The 23258-nt window shown below is 52.9% G+C and overlaps 8 protein-coding genes across 8 annotated transcripts; 3 read left to right on the top strand and 5 right to left on the bottom strand.

The window, feature by feature from the left end:
• Positions 1-721: 721 nt before the first annotated feature.
• PpBr36_05012 (uncharacterized protein) lies at positions 722-3162 on the top strand (the record flags this gene model as incomplete). Its single annotated transcript, XM_029892170.1, has 7 exons — positions 722-765; positions 858-1570; positions 1654-1865; positions 1976-2266; positions 2338-2430; positions 2494-2767; positions 2834-3162. The coding sequence occupies 7 exons, from the start codon at positions 722-724 to the stop codon at positions 3160-3162; spliced, it is 1956 nt and encodes a 651-aa protein (XP_029749739.1).
• Positions 3163-3821: 659 nt separating this feature from the next.
• PpBr36_05011 (uncharacterized protein) lies at positions 3822-4736 on the top strand (the record flags this gene model as incomplete). Its single annotated transcript, XM_029892169.1, has 1 exon — positions 3822-4736. The coding sequence occupies one exon, from the start codon at positions 3822-3824 to the stop codon at positions 4734-4736; it is 915 nt and encodes a 304-aa protein (XP_029749742.1).
• A 1326-nt stretch (positions 4737-6062) lies between these two features.
• On the bottom strand, positions 6063-7467 carry PpBr36_05010 (uncharacterized protein; the record flags this gene model as incomplete). Its single annotated transcript, XM_029892168.1, has 2 exons — positions 6063-6626; positions 6925-7467. The coding sequence occupies 2 exons, from the start codon at positions 7465-7467 to the stop codon at positions 6063-6065; spliced, it is 1107 nt and encodes a 368-aa protein (XP_029749741.1).
• Positions 7468-12389: 4922 nt separating this feature from the next.
• On the bottom strand, positions 12390-13973 carry PpBr36_05009 (uncharacterized protein; the record flags this gene model as incomplete). The annotated part of the gene is made up of 1 exon (XM_029892167.1): positions 12390-13973. The coding sequence occupies one exon, from the start codon at positions 13971-13973 to the stop codon at positions 12390-12392; it is 1584 nt and encodes a 527-aa protein (XP_029749000.1).
• A 1893-nt stretch (positions 13974-15866) lies between these two features.
• Positions 15867-16856, bottom strand: PpBr36_05008 (uncharacterized protein; the record flags this gene model as incomplete). Its single annotated transcript, XM_029892166.1, has 2 exons — positions 15867-16606; positions 16691-16856. 2 exons carry the CDS (start codon positions 16854-16856, stop codon positions 15867-15869), a joined length of 906 nt encoding a protein of 301 aa, XP_029749001.1.
• A 2784-nt stretch (positions 16857-19640) lies between these two features.
• On the top strand, positions 19641-20732 carry PpBr36_05006 (uncharacterized protein; the record flags this gene model as incomplete). The annotated part of the gene is made up of 4 exons (XM_029892164.1): positions 19641-19719; positions 19873-20290; positions 20387-20529; positions 20599-20732. The coding sequence occupies 4 exons, from the start codon at positions 19641-19643 to the stop codon at positions 20730-20732; spliced, it is 774 nt and encodes a 257-aa protein (XP_029748995.1).
• PpBr36_05007 (uncharacterized protein) lies at positions 19685-20282 on the bottom strand (the record flags this gene model as incomplete). Its single annotated transcript, XM_029892165.1, has 2 exons — positions 19685-19801; positions 19854-20282. 2 exons carry the CDS (start codon positions 20280-20282, stop codon positions 19685-19687), a joined length of 546 nt encoding a protein of 181 aa, XP_029748994.1.
• A 230-nt stretch (positions 20733-20962) lies between the features above and the next one.
• On the bottom strand, positions 20963-22492 carry PpBr36_05005 (uncharacterized protein; the record flags this gene model as incomplete). Its single annotated transcript, XM_029892163.1, has 1 exon — positions 20963-22492. One exon carries the CDS (start codon positions 22490-22492, stop codon positions 20963-20965), a length of 1530 nt encoding a protein of 509 aa, XP_029748992.1.
• Between the last annotated feature and the right edge of the window lie 766 nt (positions 22493-23258).

Here is a 23258-nt window from a genome sequence, read left to right as displayed (position 1 = left end):
AAAAATATCTCTGCACGGTAGAAAGCTTCAAGGCTCCTCCACTCACTCCAGCCAGGTTGGGGAAGTCTGGAGAGACAATACATAGTAAGCCCAAGGTGGGGGGTTGACTTTTGAATGTGGGGTATAATCACCCACTCTTTTTCTCGGACAAACGCCGTCTGTAACATTGCATGCAAAGTCACAACTAAACGACTAGACTAGATGATGTCTTGGCTTGCATTCATTGGATTGGGAAAGAACAAGCACAAGGAAGGGCTACGGGTACGGTGACACTGGGGGTGGAGATAACTCCCTTCTTTTTGTGTCTATCGTTTATTACTGCGCTCCCTGTCCTGCATGGACGGCTTCGGTCTTGTTGTTGGTGTGCTGCCTCGAGAAGTTGGGGTTCCTGGGGTTCGGTCAGGATTGTATGATACGGCAGGCGAAAAAGACAGGGCAAAATGGGGCGGGGGAAAGGTGTGAAGGAGAATGGGGAAACGGGATGAAAGGCAACTAACTACCTTACCCATGTTATCCATTCACCTGGACTTGGAGGGGCGATAGACACCGTACGAGCAAAACTAATAAAGGGCAGGCGCGTCCAGCTTCCTGAGTCGTGCTTACTCTTCTCTTTCACTTTCTTCCCCAAAGTCACCCCATCCTCCAAGTAGGCTGGTGACATAGCTAGTGTTGCAAAGATTTGCGCAGTCGATATTCCGATATCGCGCTCCTGGTCGCAACAATGTCGGACGCAAACAAGGAAATCCAACCGCAGGTTCATCGGAAGTGAGTTTTGTTCTCGTTTGTGTTGGCTTTTTTTTTGAAAAAGAAAGACCACAACGTCAGATAGAACCCACGTACTTACAGTCAGCAAACAGCGACTCCTCCAGTGGCTCAGACAAGGCCGCCGCGCCTCGCAATGGCAAGCCCTCGACAGAGCCCGGCTTGGGCGCCAAGCACATCGACCACGCAGACCTAGAGGCGCTCAACCGTAACGCCGAGGCTCGCATCAAGAACCCGCTCGCAGGCATCCCCTACGACCGCCTCATGGCGGACGTCGAGGCCTTCACGCAGGAGAAGGGTCTCACCGAGTACACGGCCGTGTTCAAACAAGGCGCTCTCATCGCCCAGGACCCGGACAACTATGACAACCTGCCTGGCGAGCATGCCCTGGCCGCCGAGGAGAAGGACGCCCTGCGCCTTGAGGTCGAGAAGAAGTGGCGCATGCCCATGAAGCTCTTCCTGACCATCTTCACCTGCTCCATGGGTGCAGCCGTCCAGGGATGGGACCAGACTGGTATCAACGGCGCCAATGTCTACATGCAGGAAGAATACAAGATCGGCGACGACTCTACAAGCTCACGAATCATCCTAGGCCTGGTGAACGCCGGTCCTTACCTCGGATCTGCCCTGCTTGGCTGCTGGCTCTCTGATCCCGTCAACAACTGGATCGGTCGGCGTGGTGTCATCTTTGTATCTGCTCACTTTTGTCTCTGGCCCGTCATCGGTTCCGCTTTCTGCCACACATGGGAACAGCAACTGGTCTGCCGTCTCCTTATGGGCATCGGAATGGGCATCAAGGCTTCTACAGGTAAGCTTCCCTGATAGCCAGACTACTCTTTTGAAGATCCTAGAGAAAAGTTTTTTGACTGATGTACCGTTTTTTATGAACAGTCCCTATCTACGCTGCAGAGAACTCGCCGGCCTCGATCCGTGGAGCCCTGGTCATGTCATGGCAGATGTGGACTGCATTCGGAATTTTCCTTGGAACGGCGTTTAACGTAGCCGTTTTCAGCGTTGACAGCCGAATCAACTGGAGGTTGATGTTGGGAGCCCCGTTCATTCCTGCCGTTCCCCTGCTCTTGTTGATTTACCTGTGCCCTGAGGTCAGTACATTTCTCTCCCCTATTGGCGCGGCTCTTATTGGACCGGCGACGCCCAACTATATCCAATATCATCCCCGTACAAAATACTTACCATTCCATGGCCAATACAGAGTCCTCGATGGTACATGAAGAAGAACCGTTACGCCGACGCCTGGAAGTCCATCCAGCGCCTGCGCTTCACCAAGGTGCAGGGCGCTCGCGACATATACTACATCCACTCCCAGCTGGTGCTTGAGAACGAGGTTTTGGGCAAGAGCACATATGCCACTCGCTTCGTCGAGCTCTTCACCATTCCCCGTGTGCGCCGTGCGACGCTGGCCGCTTTCACCGTCATGTTGGCTCAGCAGATGTGCGGTATCAACATCATTGCTTTCTACTCCACAACAGTGTTTGAGGATGCTGTAAGTCTAGCCTTGGGCGATTCGTCCAGCAACCATGTTTCTGTTGCAAAACTAATAGGCTCCATTTTCAGGGGTTCGGTCGTTACGAGGCTCTGCTCGGTTCTCTCGGTTTTGGTCTGGTCAACTGGCTGTTTGCGTTCCCGGCTTTCTGGACCATTGACACGGTAAGCACTTGCATCTTGCGACGCACCCTACGAACAGTCATGCTGACTTTGGATTTCATTCAGTTTGGTCGCCGCTCGCTCCTCCTGTTCACCTTCCCCCAGATGACCTGGACGCTCCTCGCTGCCGGTCTCTGCACACTTATCGACCCTGATGGACCCCAGGCAAGGGTCCGCCTCGGATTGGTCGCTCTGTTTGTCTTCCTTTTCGGCGCCTTCTATTCGCCTGGTGAGGGCCCTGTGCCTTTCACATACAGTGCCGAGGTATTCCCACTGTCGCACAGAGAGGTTGGCATGGGTTTTGCCGTCGCCACTTGTCTCTTCTGGGCTGCTATTCTCGGTAAGTCTCCGACATGGACGTATCCTTGAAGATTACAAGCTAATTGGTGCATGATCAAATAACCAGGCATTACCTTCCCCTTCCTGCTCGACAGGTTCAAGGTCGTTGGTGTCTTTGGCTTCTACGCTGGTCTCAACGTCCTTGCACTCATCATGATCTTCCTCTGGGTGCCTGAGACAAAACAGCGCACACTCGAGGAGCTCGACTACGTCTTCGGGTCGCCAACTTCTAAGTTCATCAAGTACCAGTGCACCAAGGCTTTGCCGTGGTGGTTCAAGCGTTGGGTGCTTTTTGACAGGAACGCCAAGCTCGAGCCCTTCTACAAGGAGGACAGACACAACCATCATGTCCAGACTACAACTGGAGGAGCCGAGGATGAGAAGAGGGCCATCTAAGATCAAGTTGAATTTTTGGATATGGTTCCTACGCTAGACCTAGTGCATCTGAACGTGACAAGAGGTCATAAAAAAAACCTAAACCGCGTTGCAGGCTGCAGAAGATCAGAAGATCTGATCATGAGTACGACCGTGATGTATACCCCCTTTCTTTTCTATATTCTGGCGCCCAGTTGAGGGCCAGACGTTTCTTTAAGTTTAAATCTGTTGCTATATAGTCAATAGATGTGATGCTGTCTATTACCATCGCAAAAGCCTAACTAAACAAAATTGCTATCAAAATTCGGGATGCGATTTGAAGTAAATCGTTCAAGTGACATATCAACAAAGCCAGTTTTTTGGATAGTGCCTGTCGGTTGAGCTGAAAGCGTAGCGGGGCCAGGAGACAAACTTTGTGCTGGCGTAAGTAGGGTCTTGGAGATGACCACCGAGCTTTCTCAATCACGCGTGGTTCATTAACTCCAGCAGCCGCAATTGGTCTCGAATTATTCATGAGATCAACAAAACACTGCACTACATATCAACTTACGAAAAGAGGGACGGTTTGGAGGAGCAAACGCCTAACAAACATCACTCATATCTGTAGCACTACTTTCAATCAAACCACCAAACTGAGTGCTAAGTAAAGCGACGCCAAAAGCACAATCACAAACCCCAAGATGCATCTCCCCAAGCTTCCAGCCAAGGCAGCCTATCTACTCATCGACAACCCAGCCCGCCGCAACGCTCTCAGCCTGGCGACGCTGCAGTCGCTCCACGCCCAATTGACGGCGCACCTCACCCCGCCCAAGACGAATCAGCCACTCTCCCTACCACCTTTCCAACCCTCCCTGCTACAAATCCTCCAAACAACCGCTGAAAACGACTCTGGCCCACACAGCTGGCTCGTCAACGCCGCAGACTGGAACAACAGCAGCCTCCCCTCGGTCATCATCCTCCGCCCTTCCACCGCCGGCAAGGTGTTCAGCTCAGGCCACGACCTGGGCGAGCTGGCGTCGCTTGGCCCGGCCGACGTGCGAAGGACATTCGCCCTCTGCGCGGACCTCATGTCCCTGATCCGCCACAGCCCCGTCCCCATCGTCGCCGCCGTCGACGGCCTCGCCACCGCCGCCGGCTGCCAGCTCGCCCTGACCGCCGACGTCACCATCGCCTCGGCCCGCTCCGCCTTCCAGCTCCCCGGCGCCGGCCTGGGCCTGCCCTGCACGTCGCCGGCCGTCGCTCTCGCCCGGCGCCTGCCGCCCGGTCTCGTGCAGCGCATGCTGTACACGGGCGAGGCCGTGCCGGCCGCGGAGCTGGGTGCTGCCGGCGCCGTTGAGGTTGTGCCGGGCGACGAGGCGTCGCTCGAGGAGCGCCTCGCGTCCGTCGCAGCCGCCATGGCCGCGCAGCCCGCGCAGCCCAGGGCCCTGGCCAAGTGGGCGTACTGGACGCAGGTCGGCATGCGCGAGCGAGGCGATGGGCTTGAGGACGCCCTGCGGTGGGCGGGGGACGTCATGGCGCTGCACGCCAGGGGAGCCGATGCGACGGAGGGCATGGCGGCGTTTCTGGAGAAGAGGAAGCCCGTCTGGAAGACATAGTGGGCGTTGGAGTGGGTGATCTCTGCCATGTACCTGCTACGAAAGAAAGAAAAAAAAAAGAAAAGCAGGAACCGCCCAGAAGCCTAATAAACACCCGCTCAAACTCCCCGAATCAGAAAAAATTCCAAGGGGCAGTTAGTCGTCTCGTGTTCTTCAGCTCGTATGTTGTTGGGCTTAAATCTGTGCGCATTCGATGCGAAGCTGTGCCCAGACCGAGATGGGTCGATTCGAGGCCGAGCCCAGCCCAGAGAGCGAGCAACGGAGAAATACTAGGATCCTCCTGGCGATTCTGACCCGGTTCGTCTCCAATATAAAAACGACATTGCCACTCGCTCGTTGCTGCCTGTAGATAGTTAGATATCCAGCCCAGATCATGATAACGGCATCCTTCTTCCCCTCTCCCTAGGCGTCTGTCTCCATGTGCGTCTGCGCCAAGGACCATGCAAGCGGTGAGCATTTACCCAGTTGGTGACGCGGTTCGACTCGGATCCAACGAGCGTCCCAACTGTGGATCGCAAGAATATACATCCTGAAAGGACGAGGTTCGAGTGTTGGGAGGTTTCACTGCCCACATCGCCTGTGTGTCCTCCTCCCCATCACACCTGCGCCATCGCATGCAAGGGGCCACAAACAGAACCAACAGGCAAAGCGACCCTGAAAAGAACGAACCATGGCTGAAAACAGTCAGAATTAAGCCCACTTGGTCCCGAAGAGACCAATCTCGCCCCGCCAAAAGGGCCCCTTTATCTATAAAAGAGAAGCAAAAAGGCGAAAACGGTCGAAACCGAAAGTATCTCTATCAGAAACAGGAACATACCAACAGAGCAAGAGAGGAAGTCTCACTCTCATCTCCTCCTCGATATCAAAACTCGCTGCGCTGTACTGTTATCCCTTCCGGAAAAAAAAAAGAAAAGAAAGAAAAAATATATATAAGAAAGCAAATAAGAAGCCGAAAGTCTCCGGGTATCAATCGCACACATCCCAAGGTCCAGCTCAACCATCCCTCCAGTCTTCCCGAGACAGCCCCCGTTCCTCGCGTGGTCGTGGCATTTCATCGTCCTTTGTTGCGCCGAGTGCCGAACATCTGAAAAAACAACACGATCTCCAAAGCGCCGGATAGCATTAAAAGGCCGGCTCATCTTTCTAGCCAGCTGCAATGAAGAAAGTAAAAAAAAAAAGGTTATATCCAAAAAAAGAAGTTTGTCCAAGAAAGAAAAACAAGAATACCTTTTCTAGCCATCAAGGTTTTTGTAAATTTTTTTATACTTTTTTTTCGGTGCTATGTTTATTTTGCTCTTTGATGGGGGGTTTTCTTTATTTTTTTCATCACATCAAGAGAGCAAATGCCACAGCTCCGCTCATTACAGAAGCGAAAAGGGTGCCGAAGCCGACCCGACCAGCCGCGCCTTCTTGGGAAGAAGCGGCGGTTGTCGACGACGGGCTGCTCGCAGTGCCCGTTCTCGAGACGTCTGAAGAAGCGCTGTTGTTGCTGTTGCCCGCCCTGACGGCACTTGGGGTCGACGTCGGCCTCTCGGACGACGGACTGCCAGCTGTGGTCATGGCGAATGTCGTCGAGGCGGTCAAGCTGCTGGTGGGCGCGGGCGGCTTGACGTTGTTGCTGCCGAGGGCGGCGACGGCGCGACCGGTGGTGGGGTCGCGGTACCAATTCTCCTTGGGGTCGCCCAGGCACTCACCGATGGTGACGAACTTGTAGCCCTTGGACTTGGCCGTGTCGATCATGAAGGGCGTGATGGTGTTGGCCGTCAGCTCGTGGATGTCGTGCGCAAGCACCACCCAGGACTTGGGCGCCTGCGACATGCCGTCCTGGAACCTGTTCTTGGACGCCTGGAGGTTGCCCTCATAATCCTTGGTGTCGAGGTCGTAATCGGTCTGGCGGGTGATGAGAACATGGAAAGTCAGCTGGTTGAACTCTAATTGGTGGGTTTTCAAAGTCTTGATTCTTTTGGCCCCTCTCTTGGTTTTACTTCTTTTTTTTGGTTTCTTACTTCCCTCCTCTTTTTCCTTTCTTTAGGGAATCCGCCTCGAGTAATACCGTTTCAGATATCAATGACTTGCCAGCGTTGCAACACCAGCAAGCCATCGCACCCTTGTGTGGAGGAAAACGAAAAACAAAAAGGTGAGAGGGAGAAAGAAAAACAAAAAGAAAAAGAAAAAGAAAAAAACTTACAACATGGTAGGCCAATTTGCCAGCAGTCGCAAGGCATGTGGCTCCACAGGCAGTAAACGGAGGGCGGAAGTAGGTCGGGACCATGCCAATGAGATTGACAAAAGAATCCTCGTTGAGCAGAAGCTCCTGTGCCTGGTCGTCCGCCGAGATCTCGTCAAAGTTCTTGTGGCTGTATGAGTGACTTGCCACCTGATGGCCGGCGTCCAGCATGCGCTTCAAGACCGACGACACGGCCGAGTTTTCCATGCCGTTCGCGCCGTTTTTGCCATTGAGGAAGAAGGTCGCCTTGAGGTTGCCGGCCTTCTCAAGCAGGTCAAGCACGTGGGCCGTGTAAATGCTAGGCCCGTCGTCAAACGTCAGAGCGATCATGTTGGGCTGTACGCAAGACTTCAGCTGCTGGCCGTAGGGGACGTTGCTGAACTTTGGTCGTGCCATGGCGCGGGGGACCAGGCGGCCGGCCGGCTGTTGCTCGGCAAGGGGTGACGATGCGGCTAGTGTAGCCAGCAGCGAGGCTGTGAAGACTACCCCCGTTGATGAAGGCATCGTGTTTTGGTTGGCTGTGTATAGTGATGGTGGATGAATAGATATTATTCCTCCGCCTCGAGCGAGTGAATAGTCGTGATATGTGGACAAGAGTCGATGTTATCACAGTCCCTCAGAGAAAGTAAGCGAATGTAGATGGCGAGTATCCAAAATGACCTCGAGAATAGTGGCACTTCAGCGAGTGTAACGGCGCGTGAGCCTTGAGCTCAACGGCAACCTGGTTGGGAGAACGAAAGTGGTGTAGTAATAAGGAAAAAAAAAGAATAAATCAAAATAGGGTAGTGAATCTAGAAGGCCTTCAGAAGCGGTGTGAACCTGGAAAAGGCAACCTTTAAATTTTAGCCGAAAACCAAGAAAAGGCTGAGCAGAGCCTCCCTAGTAAAGTCGGCGCAAAGTCTTGTCGGCTGGCGTATTTGCTACCGACAGCTCGGAGCTCGTGTAGCTGTGATGCCAAGCTGTATCCCAAGCACCTGTCTGCAAGGGGGAGGGTAGTATTCTCCCTCGCAAGTGGCCGTTGACTGTCTTTTGCTTATTTACCTTGGCGTCTTGGTACCAATCAGCAGGGGTTGTTCGGTAGAAAGCGCAGCTTCAGTTGGCGTATTGCTGCTGCAGGGGAAATGAGGTATTGGTACTCGTCGTGGGAAGGCTATCTTCTGTTGTTGAATTGTTGTGGTTGCGATAAAGACAGACAAGGCACGAAACACTTCTTTGAGTCGATGTCGAGCAGGGCTGGACAGGGTGGACAGGATGTCTAAGGAGATTTATATCCGGACAGACACAAGAAAGGCGAGGATTAAACTCTGACAAGCAGCTCCTATATGCACCCTCTAGCCCCTCCGTTTTCCCACGCTCCTCGTCTCAAATGCTACAGTCGATAGCAGTGAAGGGCGCCGTGCATTGGTAGTTCAGCGGACACAGCCCTTGTGCATCTTGCGGAGACGAGACATCTGCCAAGCACCTAGTGGATCAACGTGTTGGGACAGGGCTGCTTTGAGGCCAGTTGGAACCTGAACGGAGTTCCGATCTAACCGGGATATTATGCCCGAGAGGGGAAAAAAAAATGAACAAAAGGAAACAAAATAAATTTGAAAAATGAGCGTCTTAATAAAATGAGTGACAGAGTCAGGTCAGTCGGCCGAGAGGCTGAGAATGACTGTGGTGGCCAACATGACAGCCTGAAAGATGGGCGAAAACGAACGATGGATGGAGATGGTTTTGATGGGCTCAGTCGGGTAAGAGGCTGGGACCTGCACCGGTCACGTCTGTCGACAGTGCACACGGCTTGTTTACGGCTTCAAGTGTTAATGAACTACACCCCTGCATGATGAGCTTGCAGTGTCAAGGCGGGCAGGTGCAGACTAAGATGGAAGCTTTGTGGTGTGGTAGGAAGTATAGGTAGGGCTGGCGATAGCAAAGAGCTATTTTTTTTTTTTTTTTTTTTTTTTTTTTTTTTTTGGTCCGCATGTTACCTGCAGTACAAGCGCATCTCACCCAGGCTTTCGGAAGGAAGGGTATCCATATCAGACTTTAGGTGTGTCGGCAATGTAAGTAAGTGCCTTAGTCTGCAGAGAAAACTCTTACCTTCCATTGCAGTCAGCTAAAGATAGTAAGACTGCCCACTTTGGTAACTAACATGAGTCGAACACTGCTAGACTCTTTCCCCTCGCACTACTGCCACACCAAAAACTACAATCCTTGCCAGCCATGAGTGCATCTTTTCAATCTTGTGGAAAAAAAAAAAGAGAAAAGTGAAAAGAAAAAGAAACTCCCGTACGGTACAGTAGAATCCAATCCTGCCGCTGTCAGTCAAGTGTACACCATCACTTCTTTGTCACAATCCATGACCATCGGTATGATTTGCGTTTGCGTTGCGACTGGATCGACTCGAGGGTTTGCGCGCGCACCGTGGTTGGTCGATCACAAGCCAAAGACCCACGATGTGGCGCTGCAGGATGCATAGAAAAACTCGCTGCAGCGCAACCCACCGGGTAAGCCAGGCTAAGCATTTGATTAATCACTTCTTTCTCCTGTCACAGCTTCTAGGGGAACCCACCAAGAGGGCCGTGGAAAGCAACACACAGAAACCAGAAAAAGAAACAAAGGCATTAATCAAATCTGAATCAATCGCAGCAAGCAACGAGGGCTGCCCAGTAGCACGACGGTTTTTGAGCAGGCATCCTACGCCAAGCAACTTCGTTTTATTTCATTTGGTGGTGGTTGTGGTGGTGGTCAGAACAAAAAGACTTACGAGACTTGGCGCTTCGTAGCTCCATTCATCCTGCAAAAAGGCCGATGATGACAGGGTTGTCTTTGGGTGGCCACACAGACAAGAAATCACTACCAATCTCCACGGCCTGGAGGGGCAAAAGGTCTTTTGGCTTGAGCCCCCCCCAAAAAAAAAAGAAAGTGCTTACTCGAGAACGCTCTTTGTTGCTCCTATATCTTGATGAGCTTATGATGATTTGCAAAGAGAATCCGCCACAGGGTACAACGTCCGCGCGACTCGGACCCCGGCGGAGAACCCTGTCTGTATCTGTCGGTATAAGTCAAAGCGACCCTTATTTTTTCGGCGGTTTGGCAGGTGCAAAATAGTGGTTGCTCCTTAAAATATCTCCACCTGTCCCCGTCCCTGTCGCAGGGGAAAACCACAACCTCCCAAGATGGCAGGAGCCGGGGCCAATTAAATAAAGGGTAGGTAGGTTCGATGCTTTTGCTGTAACTTTGCTTCTTTTTTTTCTTTTTTTTCTGCTCAGCCCGAAAGGCTGAGCTCATCCTTACCCACTTTTCCTGCATTTGGTTTAGCGCCGACCTTGGAATTTTTAAAGGTGCCTGAGCGCGCATAAATCACATGGGTAACTTCCCCTCCCTGTCATAACCAGTCAGCATCACATCATCGTTCGCGCGCAATGAACAGTTTCCCACTACAGTTTACTACTACTGTCTGTTCTTCTCGGGGAAATCAATGCTCTCTTGTCATGTTTTTCATGGTTTCATGCCTTTTCCCTCCCCTGCATCTCATCCATCATACAATGCGGTTTGGTTTGGCAAACAGGGAAAACCAGGGCTCGGAATCTCCGCAGTAAGTAAGCCCTGCAGCTTTCAGCCGCATGCACATTTTGGGTCGCGATGTGGTATTGTCGCGTATTTCCGAGGCAGACATCCATGTTCATTTGTGATTTTACTGTGGTACTGCTGTCTGCAGGCATCGGAGTGCCAAAAAGCTTGTGCATGAAAAATGAGTCTTTATCTTTGCTTCTGTGAAGGGAGCCTACTACGCTGAGTCTTTGTTTTACTCGTGCTTTTTCTTCTTATCTCTTTTGTTCCCACCGCTTTGACTACTTTTTTTTTTTTTTTTTTAGAAAGAAGTGATTGCTGGGCAAAAAGGGGCGCTGGAAAATTGTTTACGAGGTCTTGCTGCAAATTATTGGCCGAACTTTTTCCCGACGCCAAATTTTGCGACACAAATGTTTGAACTTCGTTTGCAGGGAGTGCAAAAGAAAATCTTCGGTGCGATGGGAACCAATCAGTCCGTCAAACAAGAACCTTGATCACGAGCAAGCGTACCGCCGACGTGGTAAGCCAAGATTTTTGCGATGACTCGGCGAAGGGGGTGACGATGAATCCTGTCATCTGAATCTCTCCTGTCCCAACAAGGCACAAACACGGAAACCCGAACCCAACTACCTCTTTGGGCCCAACTTACCACCGGCAGAGCTTTACGGGAATTACTAGGCATCGTATAACGACGGCGCATGCTTACTCTAGCAAATGGCCAGCATATACTGTCGAATGCCAGTCCGGTACAAGCCCGTAAACGTAAACCTCTTTTTCCGTATTTTCCACCCCAGCCTTTGAAGGATTGTTTACCTCGTGAGTGTGGGTTTTCGAGGCCATCTCCCGTCGGTGGGCTTGCTCGCTTGAGGAAATTGATCGCCATGTCTCGGTCGGGAGCATTTATTCTGGTCTCTGTCGATCGTTAGCCATGGGACGTTTGGGCTAGAGGTGAGACGGTGAGGGAAGAGCCCCTCGGCCCTTTTTTTTTTTTTTTTTTTTTTTTTTATATGACTGGCGGTGATCAGGTTGTAGTTTGGTTGGCAACAGAGCCTCTTCACCGAATTGTTAGATTCAGTATTCAGTCGATTGATAGACAACTTGTCATTGGCATCATCCTAGTGATCACTACTTGCCTTGCCTTGATCGTAAGCCCCCGGGGAGAGAAAAAAAAAAAAAAGAAAACTTGGGCTCAGTTACAATTTGCATACAATCTTCTGGCGAGCACGGCGCAGACTTCTTTGGCATGTCCCCGAGCGAGATCTGTTCAATCGTTCGAGTGGGACTCACCACGGGCGACAAAGAGTCTCCAGGCTAGTTTGATGCATGGAACCTCTTAGAACTGAAACTAAAGTCTAGATCTAGACTTGGACTTGGAACTAATTGTTAATGTTTGCATTTGAAACTTTTGTCGTACGTTAGAGAAACATGTATACTAGAGCTAAAACTGACTATCCACCTTTATTTTTGTTTGTTTAAAACGCCACGCCATGCTAAAGAGTAGAGAAAGATAAGAGAGAAAAAAAAGTTTATGTTGGTGGATATCGCGAAGAAATCCAGACCGCAGAGAAAGGATTGTGAAGCCACCATTGAAAAAAAGCGGTACGGTTATATGGCCGTCGCCAATGGCAACAGGTTTCATGGATATCAAACAATCTGTGTTTGGGCTACCTCGTTTGTGGGTTGCAGAAAACACCGTGCAATGGTGCCTGCCTGCAGTCCACTGTAGAAAGGGATTTATATCGGACTATTCGGTCTAAACGAGCAATTTAGTACCGTCCGCATTATCAGATGGCACCTCGCTACGAGCCGAGATGAGACTGGTAGTACGCAGGACAATTTAACCAGTTGCATGGATCACACCAGAGCCTTTACTTGGCCCTGCCCCAAGACATCATGGTCCGTCGCCTGCCGATCGTGGTCGAATCACTGGAGCCCGACCCGGCCCGCTTGCGGTTCTCGGGCTTGCTGCTGCTCCGCCTCCTGAAAGCGCGGATCGAGGTGCTCAGGCGCCTCCCGACCGTGCTCTTGCTGCCCGCCTTGCCGCGGGAGACGGGCCTGACCGCAGCCGCTGCTGATTTGACCGAGTGAGGGAGCTCGCTCTCGGCGGACAGGGCGGCGACGTCGCGCGCCAGGCTGTCCATGGACTCGGCCGGGCGCAGCACGGGCGTCTTCTCGAGGTGGGGCAGCTCGACCACGGCCTCGAGGACGGTCGGGTCGGCAGCGTCAGGGACACTGGCGTGGTAGACGGTCGTGGGCGGGGCGGTGTCGGACGATATGGAGCTCCTCGGGCTGGTGACGACCGAGGCGGCGGCAGCGGCAGCGGCCCACTCATCGGCCTCGAATTCGAGCGAGCGCCGGGCCCAGTTCTCGCGAGCCTCGCGCACCACGTGCTCGCGCGCGCCCATCTGCTTCAGCCGCCGCGACTTGGCCTTGAACTTGCGGATGGCGCGGCCCAGCATCGACCTCGCTTCAAAGTGCTCGAGCCCGACATTGGTGTCGACGCCGCGCGAGGACGCCCACGCTGCCGCCAGGTCCACGAGGTCCGCCGCCTGGCCCGCGCCCGCACCCGAACCGACGCCCATATCGCCCTCGGTGCCGGTCTCGTCGTCAACCTCCCGCTGACAGACGATGCCACCCCTCACCTCGAGGATGGTCAAGTTAGCTGGAGAGGTGCTGCTGCTGTTGCTACTGCTCAAGGCGTCCGCGACGACATTCCACGATTGGGTCCGGCCACGTCCACGCGGGGAGTAGTCGCTGCCCGAGGGCGGGGCAAAGTCGCAAGCACCGCCAAGGCCGATGGCGAAGCTATCAAATACTGCGCTTGTGCTACCGGTCACTGCGGACGCCGAGGAGGCAGAGTTAACACCGGCAGCGCACGAGTGGGTCGAGTCGTAGCTCGACTTGCGGAGAAAATTGCGACGGGTCGGCTTCGAGGGGAGCGGCGACATGCCGCCAAGGCTGGGAGGTCTGCTGCCGCTGCGGCTAGGAGGCCTACTGTTACTGCGGCTCGGGGGTCTGCTGTTGCTGCGACTCGAGGGCCGGCTGCCGCTGCGGCTGGGAGGTCTGCTGCCACCCCTGATGTTCCGGAGCAGGAGGTCATCCAGGCTGGTTGGCGGAGATAGGTCATTGTCAGCGTTTAGTGTCCTCGCGTACTCATCGTTGCTGTAGCTAACGGCGCGAACAGGGCGGCCTCGCTGCTGCACCCGTTGCGGCGCCTCCCCGTCGCCACCGCTGCAGCCGAGAAACGGGGATGACGGGAATTTGCCGCCGCGGTGCTGTTGCTGCTGCTGCTGCTCGCCGCCAGCAAGGAGCTGGACAAAGCGGATGCAGCGTCTGACCGAGGATGGCAGTGAGGAGAATAGGGACTTGCTATGACCGGGCCGGAGAAATACCTTCACGATCAGGGGCATGGCGACTGCCAGTAGGAAAGCGGCAAATGTAATGCTCTGCATGGTTTCGGCGGTGATGAAGTGTGCGGGAGATGATGTCCTTGTTTGGCCAGGTCTTCTGTTGATCTAGTCTAGTCGCAGGACGGGGCCGTCAAATTCAGAAAACACTCAAACCAGAATGCATGGAAAGCAGCTCTATTGTAGCCTTTATCTGGGATGTGAAACAAAACACCCTCTGCTAAGCATCCGAGCGTGGAAAAGAACGAAAGCGTGAAAGAAGGATTTGGTCAGTGAAAGGAGCAGACGAGTAGATTTTGTGGGATCCTAGATGGGGATGATGGTCAGGAGCGATCTTGTGCAACTGAGGTGGGAATCCCGGAACAAGCCCAACCAACTGATTAGATAGACAGCTTCCTTGACCCGCGAGAGAGGAACACAAGCTTATTTTGAGTGCTTGATCGCTGCTGTAACTATGCTTGTAGGATGGGTAATAATTGGAACCCATGAGGCTTGGGTGGGAACTTGTTTCCTTATACATTGTCAGGTCCACAGTAAGCAGTCGACATGTTCTTGGTGATTTGGTGCTGCGAGATCCAGTGTAACACTTGCTGCCAAGCGCTGTTTCGTTATGTGTGGTGTGGGGCCGAATGCTTTTCATCCAAGCTTTCGCCATCCCTTCTCTGATTGGGGGCTGCTTTTGGTTCCGCAGCTTCAGACAGTAAGCCACCACTCGCTTCGAAACTCGCTTGAAGGGACAGCACGTGCCCAAGGCCTGAAATAGACTTCACCCTCACTGTTTGCTTACCTTATTGAGCATCGCAACTAACGAGTCTGTTCTGGACTGGCAACGACCCCGCCAGTAAAGACGGAGTACTGTCTCCGAAGGTCTCGAACGTTCGAAAATAATTCAACTCGTTCAGATGTAAGACAAAAATGTGCAAGGTTCGTGACATCCTCCCGCTTCCTTCCCGCTTTCTGTATTTGATCCGGTAGGGCTGACTGTCGTCCCGGAATTTGAATTCAACGGTTGAGAGGGAAGACGCGATGTCACCTTTCCCTCCTACCAACCAAACCAAGTACGCAAGGTGAAATAATTAGCTATAGGCACTTAGCCTGTGCTGGAGCGAGTAATGAATTCAAATGGCGGTTGATTTAGTGGTTTCTTAGCCATCTACATGATGGCATGGCAGGGTGCTTTGGGCAACTCCTAGCCTTGACATTTCTCGCGCAGCAAATCAACAAAGAGTGACTGTTTGTATACCCTACTGCAGCCAAAGAATTAATAAGATGAAATCATTAATTAAAGAATAACATCATCCTTAGAACGAAGTCGGGTGAGCCGGACCGCTCTTCCGATAGAAATTGTTCATCCCAAGTCCCTTCCAATTCTATTGTTGATGCGTGATAATACAGGCCAAAAACCACCCATCAGCCTTACCTGCCCTGTGCTTGTTTTGCTGCTCAGCCCCTGGTTGGGGTCCGCTGGAGCCCCAATTTGATCCAGTAAGGGATGGAACTATTTTTGTGTTTCCCAGGGGCTTAATAATCTCACGCACCACAACACTTGCTGAAAACAACCAATGGCAGTTGGGCACCTGTAACGTGCCGGTCGCTTAAAAGCCCTTTGCATGAAGAACCAATACCACAGCCATAACAGCGTGCAATAGTAAGTGGCCGACTTCAAAGACCAGGAGAATGCAGCGTTGGGATTTACGCAGACGTGTTGGATAATCAGCAACAAAAAGGATCTCAAATCTGGAATTGTCTTTTGCCAAGGCGCGGCCTTCGAAAAAAACGCCCAGCATTGAAGTAATTACTGTGAATAAAAATAAAATAAAAATAAATAAAAATAAAAATTGGTTGGTGAAAAGAACAAGATTAGTTTTTTTGTTTGTTTGTTAAAATATACTACCGAAAAAGAAAAAAAAAAGTTTCCACAATTTTGTGTAGACTCCTTTACAACAACATAGTAAGTCCTACTACAAGCCCCGCTCCAAACAAAGCACCCAGACCAGCAGGCTGCTTGACGGCCGCTTTGCCCGGCACCGATGGCGGCGTATAGGTGGTACCACCGCTGCCGACGGTATTACCACCACTAGAGCTACCGCCGGATGGTTTCGTCGGCGCCGGGGTCGTGCCGTTGCTCGATCCCGAGGGTCTCGTCTGGTTGGCCGTGAAGATGGCGTTGCCGTTGCCGCCGGGGTACGAGCCGCCGGGCTGGTCGACAAAGGTGCCGGGAACGTTGGCTTGGCGCGACACATAAAAGTACTCGGCGGCCAGCGGCTTGGCGAGTTTGGCGTCGCGGACAAAGTTGTCAATGTTGAAGCCGGCGCGGTTCGTGGCGCTGAAATTGGAAAAAGTCCGCGGCATACTGAAGTTGGACGGCTGCGCAAAGGCGTAGATGATGTAGCGGTGCGCTGACGAAGTGGGCGGCGGCCCGGGCGGCACGTACGGCGCCAGGGCCTGCGCTCCCGCCTTGGGCAGCAGTGCCGTCTGGCCCCCGAGGGTGCTGTTGGACGCCACGGTGGTCTGGGCCGTGACTGAGGCCTGGAACCAGTGGAGGATGGAGCGCAGCCGTGGGTTGTCGGGTGATGGCGCGTCCGGGTCGATCATGACGATCATGTATTCGCCCTTGTAGTCTGCTAGGGCTTTGAACTTTTTCTGATCAACCGCAAGCTGAGGCTGCTGGCTGGTGACTTTTTTTTCCCACGGGGGATTGAATGGTTAGCTTTCTGCAGGGGATTGGCCGGAGATGATGCATCGTTGCTTGGTCGGCTTACTGTTGCTGCCAAACAGCTGGCCTGCCGAGACGGTCCTGGATTGGCCGCTCCATGTGAATGCCACACCCAGCTCGTTATCAGCTTCGGGAAACTTGAATTCCGCCGGTGGTACGCCCGCCAGCACCGGGGCCACTGCCGCAGCAAGTGTAAGGATGGTCGCCTTCATGGTGAATTGTGATTGTCGAATGGAGTTATTTCGAACATTCCAATCTGGCGACAGTTCGTGAGTTTGAATGAGTGCATTCCGAGGTTTTAATAAAAAAAAAAGAAAAACTTGGGGGAAGTTGGAGACAATGTAATAAAATTCCAGTGGCTATTCCCATCACCCGAGTAAGGCGCCCCAGGTTCATGAAACGGAGGCGAACCCAAAATGCCACCCACCGTCCGATATGTCTCCAGTGTGTGGCAACATCCCGGCAAACCTTTTGTCCAACCCATGAAACACCGGATGGAACTGCAAAGAGTCATCTCAACGCACCTGGGGAACTCGCATCGATTCTGTTCGAAATCCGTCCAACGGCTGAACAGCTATCCGTTGGAAAGTATATACACAAATTATCTTAGGCCGCTTTCAGCTCATGCCACTGGCTTGAATTTTTGGGAGAGGTTATTTTGGCGGGATTGATGCGTCATCATGTCGTCCACAAATTGGCACTTCATTTAATCTGGCGCAACTCGTATTTCTGAACATTCATGCTGAATGGTTTAAGCTCCAATCAAATCTCTAATGCAAATTGAAGAGCGATGCCGAGATCTTCGCGCGAGTTATGAAGCGCATGCATGACACGAGAACGCAAATCATTACCACTGAGTAAGTTCTTGCTTGACCAATCACTTTTAATCGTCTTCGAGATTGCTACGAGGCGTAGTCGAATATTCCCGGTCCGAGTCTTCTCTATCTACTATGCATGTCCATGCTAATGGTTCATGGTGCAAACTATGACGCATGGTGGCGGCCTCAGAGCCGACCATGACCTTTGACGCCACAGCCTGAGGTTGAGGGGCACTGTTGTTGGAAAAAACTACCTCAGCTGCGTGCACTTGGGGACCGAGGCTGAGGCTGAGGCTGTAGGACCCAAAGTTACTACCAAGAAGCTTTGTCTCTTGGTGGTGCTTACCGGGTTTCAGCTCCACACGTCGATTACCCATTGGGGCGTCGACTCGATTGGATCTTCTGGAGGTTGTCTGGATCTGGCCCAGAGATGAAATTGTAACCGCGCGGTACTACGTAAGAGCTTCCACGGACTTGTACCCATGCTCCCCCGGCTCCTCGGGGCCGCAATAAGAAAAGAGCCAAGTCTATGGAAGGCAACTTTGTTCGGGTGACAATGCAGATCATACATATTCATCCAGACCACATCCCAGGACGCGCCGACACTGGCCGGAAGACCCGAGGATTTATAATACCTTGGGAACCAATCCGATCTGAAATCGTTGCATGATTATGATGATGATGATGATGATGAGAACGGGAGAGCTACAAGGAAAAGCGGATTTCAAAGTATGAACATCTATGCTTGTTCATGTGCCTCGGGCGGTCCGGCCGAACGGTTCGAATGGGGTCTGCTCCAGAATGTGAGATCTACGACCTGAGGCAAACGTGGCCGTAAGGAAGAAAAATCAACAAGACCTTGATCAAGTCTCGTCAATCAGGACAAGTACCGCAATCGTACTCCTGGCCTGGAGACCACCCGGCCTTCGGTAAAATGTTATTCGAATACCCGAGGTACTGTAAGCATGGTCTAGCAGCGCGTGACGGCGTTGTAGATGCGACACTTTGTAGACATGGACCTGGTGTGGAACAATTCATCACCCAGTTTCACATGACATTTTCATGCAGTTTCGTCATCGCGACCACGGAACACCGGGCAGTAAGCCTTACGAGATGGGTGCAAAACTGCTGTGTTGAACGTGGTTCGCAAGGCTGGAAATGTTCATGGCATTGGCAGGCGGCCCGTATGTGAAAGGACAAGATGGGTTGGTCGGCTGTCGGTCGGCCACTTCGGGTGTATATTTCGAAACGCCTTTTGTTGCACTAAAAACACAGCCAAAAGACGAAAGCTCCCGTCAATGACTAATCCCAGTGACTTCGGTAGACATAGCCTGCAACATGCCCCCCCAGTCCGCTGGCGGTACCAATAACACCTATAATGCGGCAGCGGAATGCATCTATCTCTCTTTTGTGCAAACGGCTTATTATGCCTTCGGGTACACCCTACCAAATCGTGACTTGTTTACGTATACAAACGTTTTGGGAGGTTGTTATTATGTGGTTTGAACAATACAAGGGAAGTTACAGGTTTCCCTGCCCAGAATCCAAACCTAGGCGCAATTGATCGAATCTCGGTTGGTAATTCCTCCCGGGCTCATAACTGTTGCATTAAAAACACACCCAAAAAGAACGAAAGCTTCCGTCAATGACTAATGCCAGTGGCTTCTGTAGACATAGCCTGCAACACCTTTGATGAATTTGTCTCCTTGATTTTTCTACTTGATTTTTCGTTTGTCGCTTCTCATTTCTCTGCCGTCTTGAATCTTTACGGTAAAGACCCGCCCCACTTCCAAGACCCCGGTACCGGAGCGGACAAACCGACCAAGGCGGGATGGCGGCAGGAAATCTGACGTAGGCCGTTGCCCCGCGGAACGAGCGGTCGGTTCTCTGCCTGGGTTCGCCAGAAGACCACTCAGATGTACTTGTGCCACCACGCGGAACCTATTGAATTTTCCAGATGACGGAGGGGCTTTGAGATTGATTCTTGGCCAAGATAAGGTGGGCTTTTGATATCCGATTTCCCTCAAATAGTGTTTGCATTTATTTACTGATTGGCCTTTCAGCAAAAATTGTCATTCACCAGCCAGTGCAGCGACAGACAACATAGGATAATTGATTTGTGCTTGCAATCATTTGTCGCATACACAGAGGGCATCCGCACGCAGGAAACAGTTCAAAATGGGCTCTGTAACAGCGACGGATGAGCTTCCAGCTCTCCGCACTCAGCCCAAGATCATCTTCTTCACTGACTTTGACGGTTGGTTCCCACCGGTTTCCCATTCCCTCATTCCTTCTTGCGCCGGTCTCAGAGTCCCAGGCAGCACGAGCCTCGTGCAACTCTGAGGACATTACAGCCTAAAAGCAGAAAAAAGAAACTAACTCGCAACGAACCCTCTCCGTCTGTGTCAAGGAACAATAACGGTGCAGGACTCCAACGACTGGCTGACGGACAACCTCGGCTACGGTCGCGAGAAGCGGCGGGCGGCCAACATCGACGTGCTCGAGGGCCGCGTCGACTTCCGCGACGTCTTCACGGGCATGCTGGAGTCGGTCCCCGTGCCCTTCGACGAGTGCGTCAACCTGCTGCTCGAGAATGTCAAGCTCGACCCGGCGTTTGCGCGCTTCTACGAGTGGTGCCGCGACAACAACGTCCCCATCGTCATCCTGAGCGGCGGCATGCGCCCCGTCATCCAGGCTCTGGTGCGGAAGCTGATTGGGGAGGAGGCCGTGAGCAACATCCAGATCGTGAGCAACGACGTCGCCGTCAGGAAGGGCAAGGCCACCATGGATGAGCCCAACGGCTGGGAGATTGTGTTTCATGATGACAGGTGAGAGCTTGCGTTTACTCGCCTCGTGGTAATAGGAGGCGGAGGCTACGACTAGGTATCATGCTGACTCTTTTGTTTTTTTCTGTTATGGTGAAGTGGCTTCGGGCATGACAAGTCGATTGAGATTCGCAAATACTCGGGCCTCAAGGAGAGGCCAATCATGTTGTACGCTGGTGACGGCGTATCGGACCTGTCTGCTGCCAAGGAGACAGACTTGCTGTTTGCCAAGGAGGGGCGTGGTAAGTGGTTTTGATGACGAGGCCAGGGGACAGTGTTACTGCACGACATAGCTAACCATCCTATCCTAGATCTCGTCAAGTTTTGCGAGACCGAGAGGGTGCCTTACACAACGTTTTCCGACTTTTCATCTATCCTGGAGACAGTCAAGGACTTGTCAGATGGAAAGTTGAGCGTCAAGGATGTGGCAAAGAAGTTTGAATGAGCGATATATTTGGGCTAAACTGCAAAAAGAAAAAAGCATGGGATCAGATTGCAGACGGTATAGAATGCATTGAATCTCGTTATTTTGAGAACTGACGGTAACTACTATTATAGACAGCGATATAGCGTCACGATAGAGTATGATAGAGTAAGAAGAAACGAATGCATAAAACTCAATCTTGATTGCTCCACTCGAAGCCGACAGTCGACTTTCAGGCAGTTGCTGCCCACCTACTCAACCCGCTTGCGCTCCCTGGTCAGCCACCACCAACAGATCGCCATAACGCCAAAAAGCCCAATTGCAATAGGATGCAGCACGAAAGTCCCAACCACCTGCGCCAAAAGCCCTGTCGTAAACGGCGCCGCGGCTCCTCCTGAGCTGCCAAACGCAGTAATCAACCCCATGCCGCTCAGCCTCTCGCGGCGGCCCATCAACCGCAGCCACACGGCCACACCGCAGGGGAAGACGGGACCCAGCAGCAGCCCAACTATGGAGACGCTCACGGCGTTGCTGATGACGTTTGGCACGGCCCAAACGAGGGCCTCGAAGACGGCGGATCCAAGGGTGCAGACGAACACGAAGCGGACCTCCCGGCCGGCGACGCGAGTGCTCAATCCCGGCGTCGCGACCAGCAGCCGACCGATGGTGATGCCGGCCCAGAAGCCTGCCGTGACGTATCCGACCGAGGCGGGGTCGCCTCCGCGCGCCGTGATGAGGAACGAGATGACCCAGCCGCTGATGGAGACCTCGGCGCCCTGGTAGGCAAAGTTGAAGAGGGCGCAGACGAGGACGACGGGGCTGCGGAGGGCTTGGATCATTGTCCCTATACCGGGGTTGGTCTTGGGCGGTGTTGCGCTGCTGTCGTTTGGCGCCTGCTGGGCAGGTTGGGTTGCTTCCGGCTCGTAGCGACGGAACGAGACGTAGGCAAAGACGCCGTTGAAGGCGGCCAGGCCCATGGTCATGAAGTAGTACTTGGACCAGGCGGTGTTGGTAGCGCCAGGAGCCGTGACGATGGATGTGGCGATCAGGGGTCCCACAGTGCCGCCAATGCCGTATGCGCCATGGAGGATGCCGAGCACGGCGGTCCCTGAGCGCAACGAGCCGCAAAAGATCGAGACCGTGGATAGATTGATAGCCATGGCCAGACCTATAGGGAAGAAGGCGCAGGCAATCACGGGGAAGGGCGTCGAGGACGAGCAGGTGATGACCAGGTAACCAACGGCGCGCAGGGTCTCAGCCAGCACCAGGCCACGGGCGGCGCCCAGCCTGGCGCGGATGCTGTCGATGCAGATCGCCCCTGCGATGAAGCCGAGCGCATTGGCGACGAATATGAGCGAGACAACAGCGTAGCCGATGCCGAAGCGCTCCTCGAGAGTGGGAATCAGAGCGCCAGGGGCGCTGTCGTTGAGCCCGTTGGCGAAATTTATGAGCGAGGCCGAGACGAGCCGGAAGCGGTTCATGTAGGGGTCCCAGACGGTCTGAAGGGCCTCTGTGGCCGTCGCTGTGGCGGCCTCCCCGGGGTCTGGGGAGCTGGGGCGGCTCCGTTCGAGGTCTGCATCTGGGCTATTCTGGCCACTGGTGTGCGCTGCTTCGGGTGAGATCCCGAGGTCCTTGAGTGGAATGGGTCCCGAGGCTTTTGGTGCGGATACGGGTCTGTGTGGGTGTGCTTTTGCAGGGGGACGCGGACTCTGGGGTCTCGACGATATGGGATTTTGGGACTTTTCTATGGAGAAAAGAGACATGGCTGTGTGGGGGTCCATGATGACAGAGCGCCTCGCTTTTGAGGCGCGAATGAACAGACGGTTGAAATCTAAAACAGAAAAATAGGTAGTTGAATTTGGCCAGCAATTCACAAGGTTTAATATTTGATACACCCTTAATCAATTTCCACGCACTAGAATACTCGAAATAGGCCAGGCCATGCATATACGCCTTACTTTATCAACCGACAACTACTTGAGATCTCCAAAGTGCTTACAAATCGCCAGCGTCATTTAAGATATGCCAACGTGTAGATTTTCGTTCCACCATTGGCTGTCCTCCCTCCCGCCCACCCACAAACGCTTCTTGTAATCAGCGGCGGGTGTCTGTCTGTCTTACACAGCGTCCTGTGGCGACTTTGGCGGAGTTTCCTTTTCTGGTCTGGTGTGGAGATCAATCACACCAGCCTTGCCAGCCTTGGACAACCTTACCGCTCAATTGAACACAAATGTTTCAAAGGATTGGTTAGCAGGTGGAGAACTGATGTAGGAGATAATTATGGTATTTTAAATTCGAGGAAAGCAAAGGCGTATCTAGCCTTGGGCATTCGAACCTGACGGGTGTCGTCTGCGGCACCATCTACACCAAGTGCGGAAAAAAAGGAGGAAGGTGGGGTTTCAGGTCAGTACGCTCCTTCCTCATCTGCACAGCATGATACCTAGGATTTTCTCTGCCGCCGCTGCCAAGGCCACGAGGTAACGCAATGTGTCAGCTGCAATACGTGCCCCGCCTTTGTTACTTGGCCTGTCTTTGAAGGGTTGTTCA

Source organism: Pyricularia pennisetigena, chromosome 6 (assembly GCF_004337985.1).
Source record: "Pyricularia pennisetigena strain Br36 chromosome 6, whole genome shotgun sequence".
NCBI classification, from domain to species: Eukaryota; Fungi; Ascomycota; class Sordariomycetes; order Magnaporthales; family Pyriculariaceae; genus Pyricularia; species Pyricularia pennisetigena.
The sequence above is the reverse complement of the archived record's forward strand: the minus strand, read 5'-3'. Positions and strand labels throughout refer to the sequence as shown.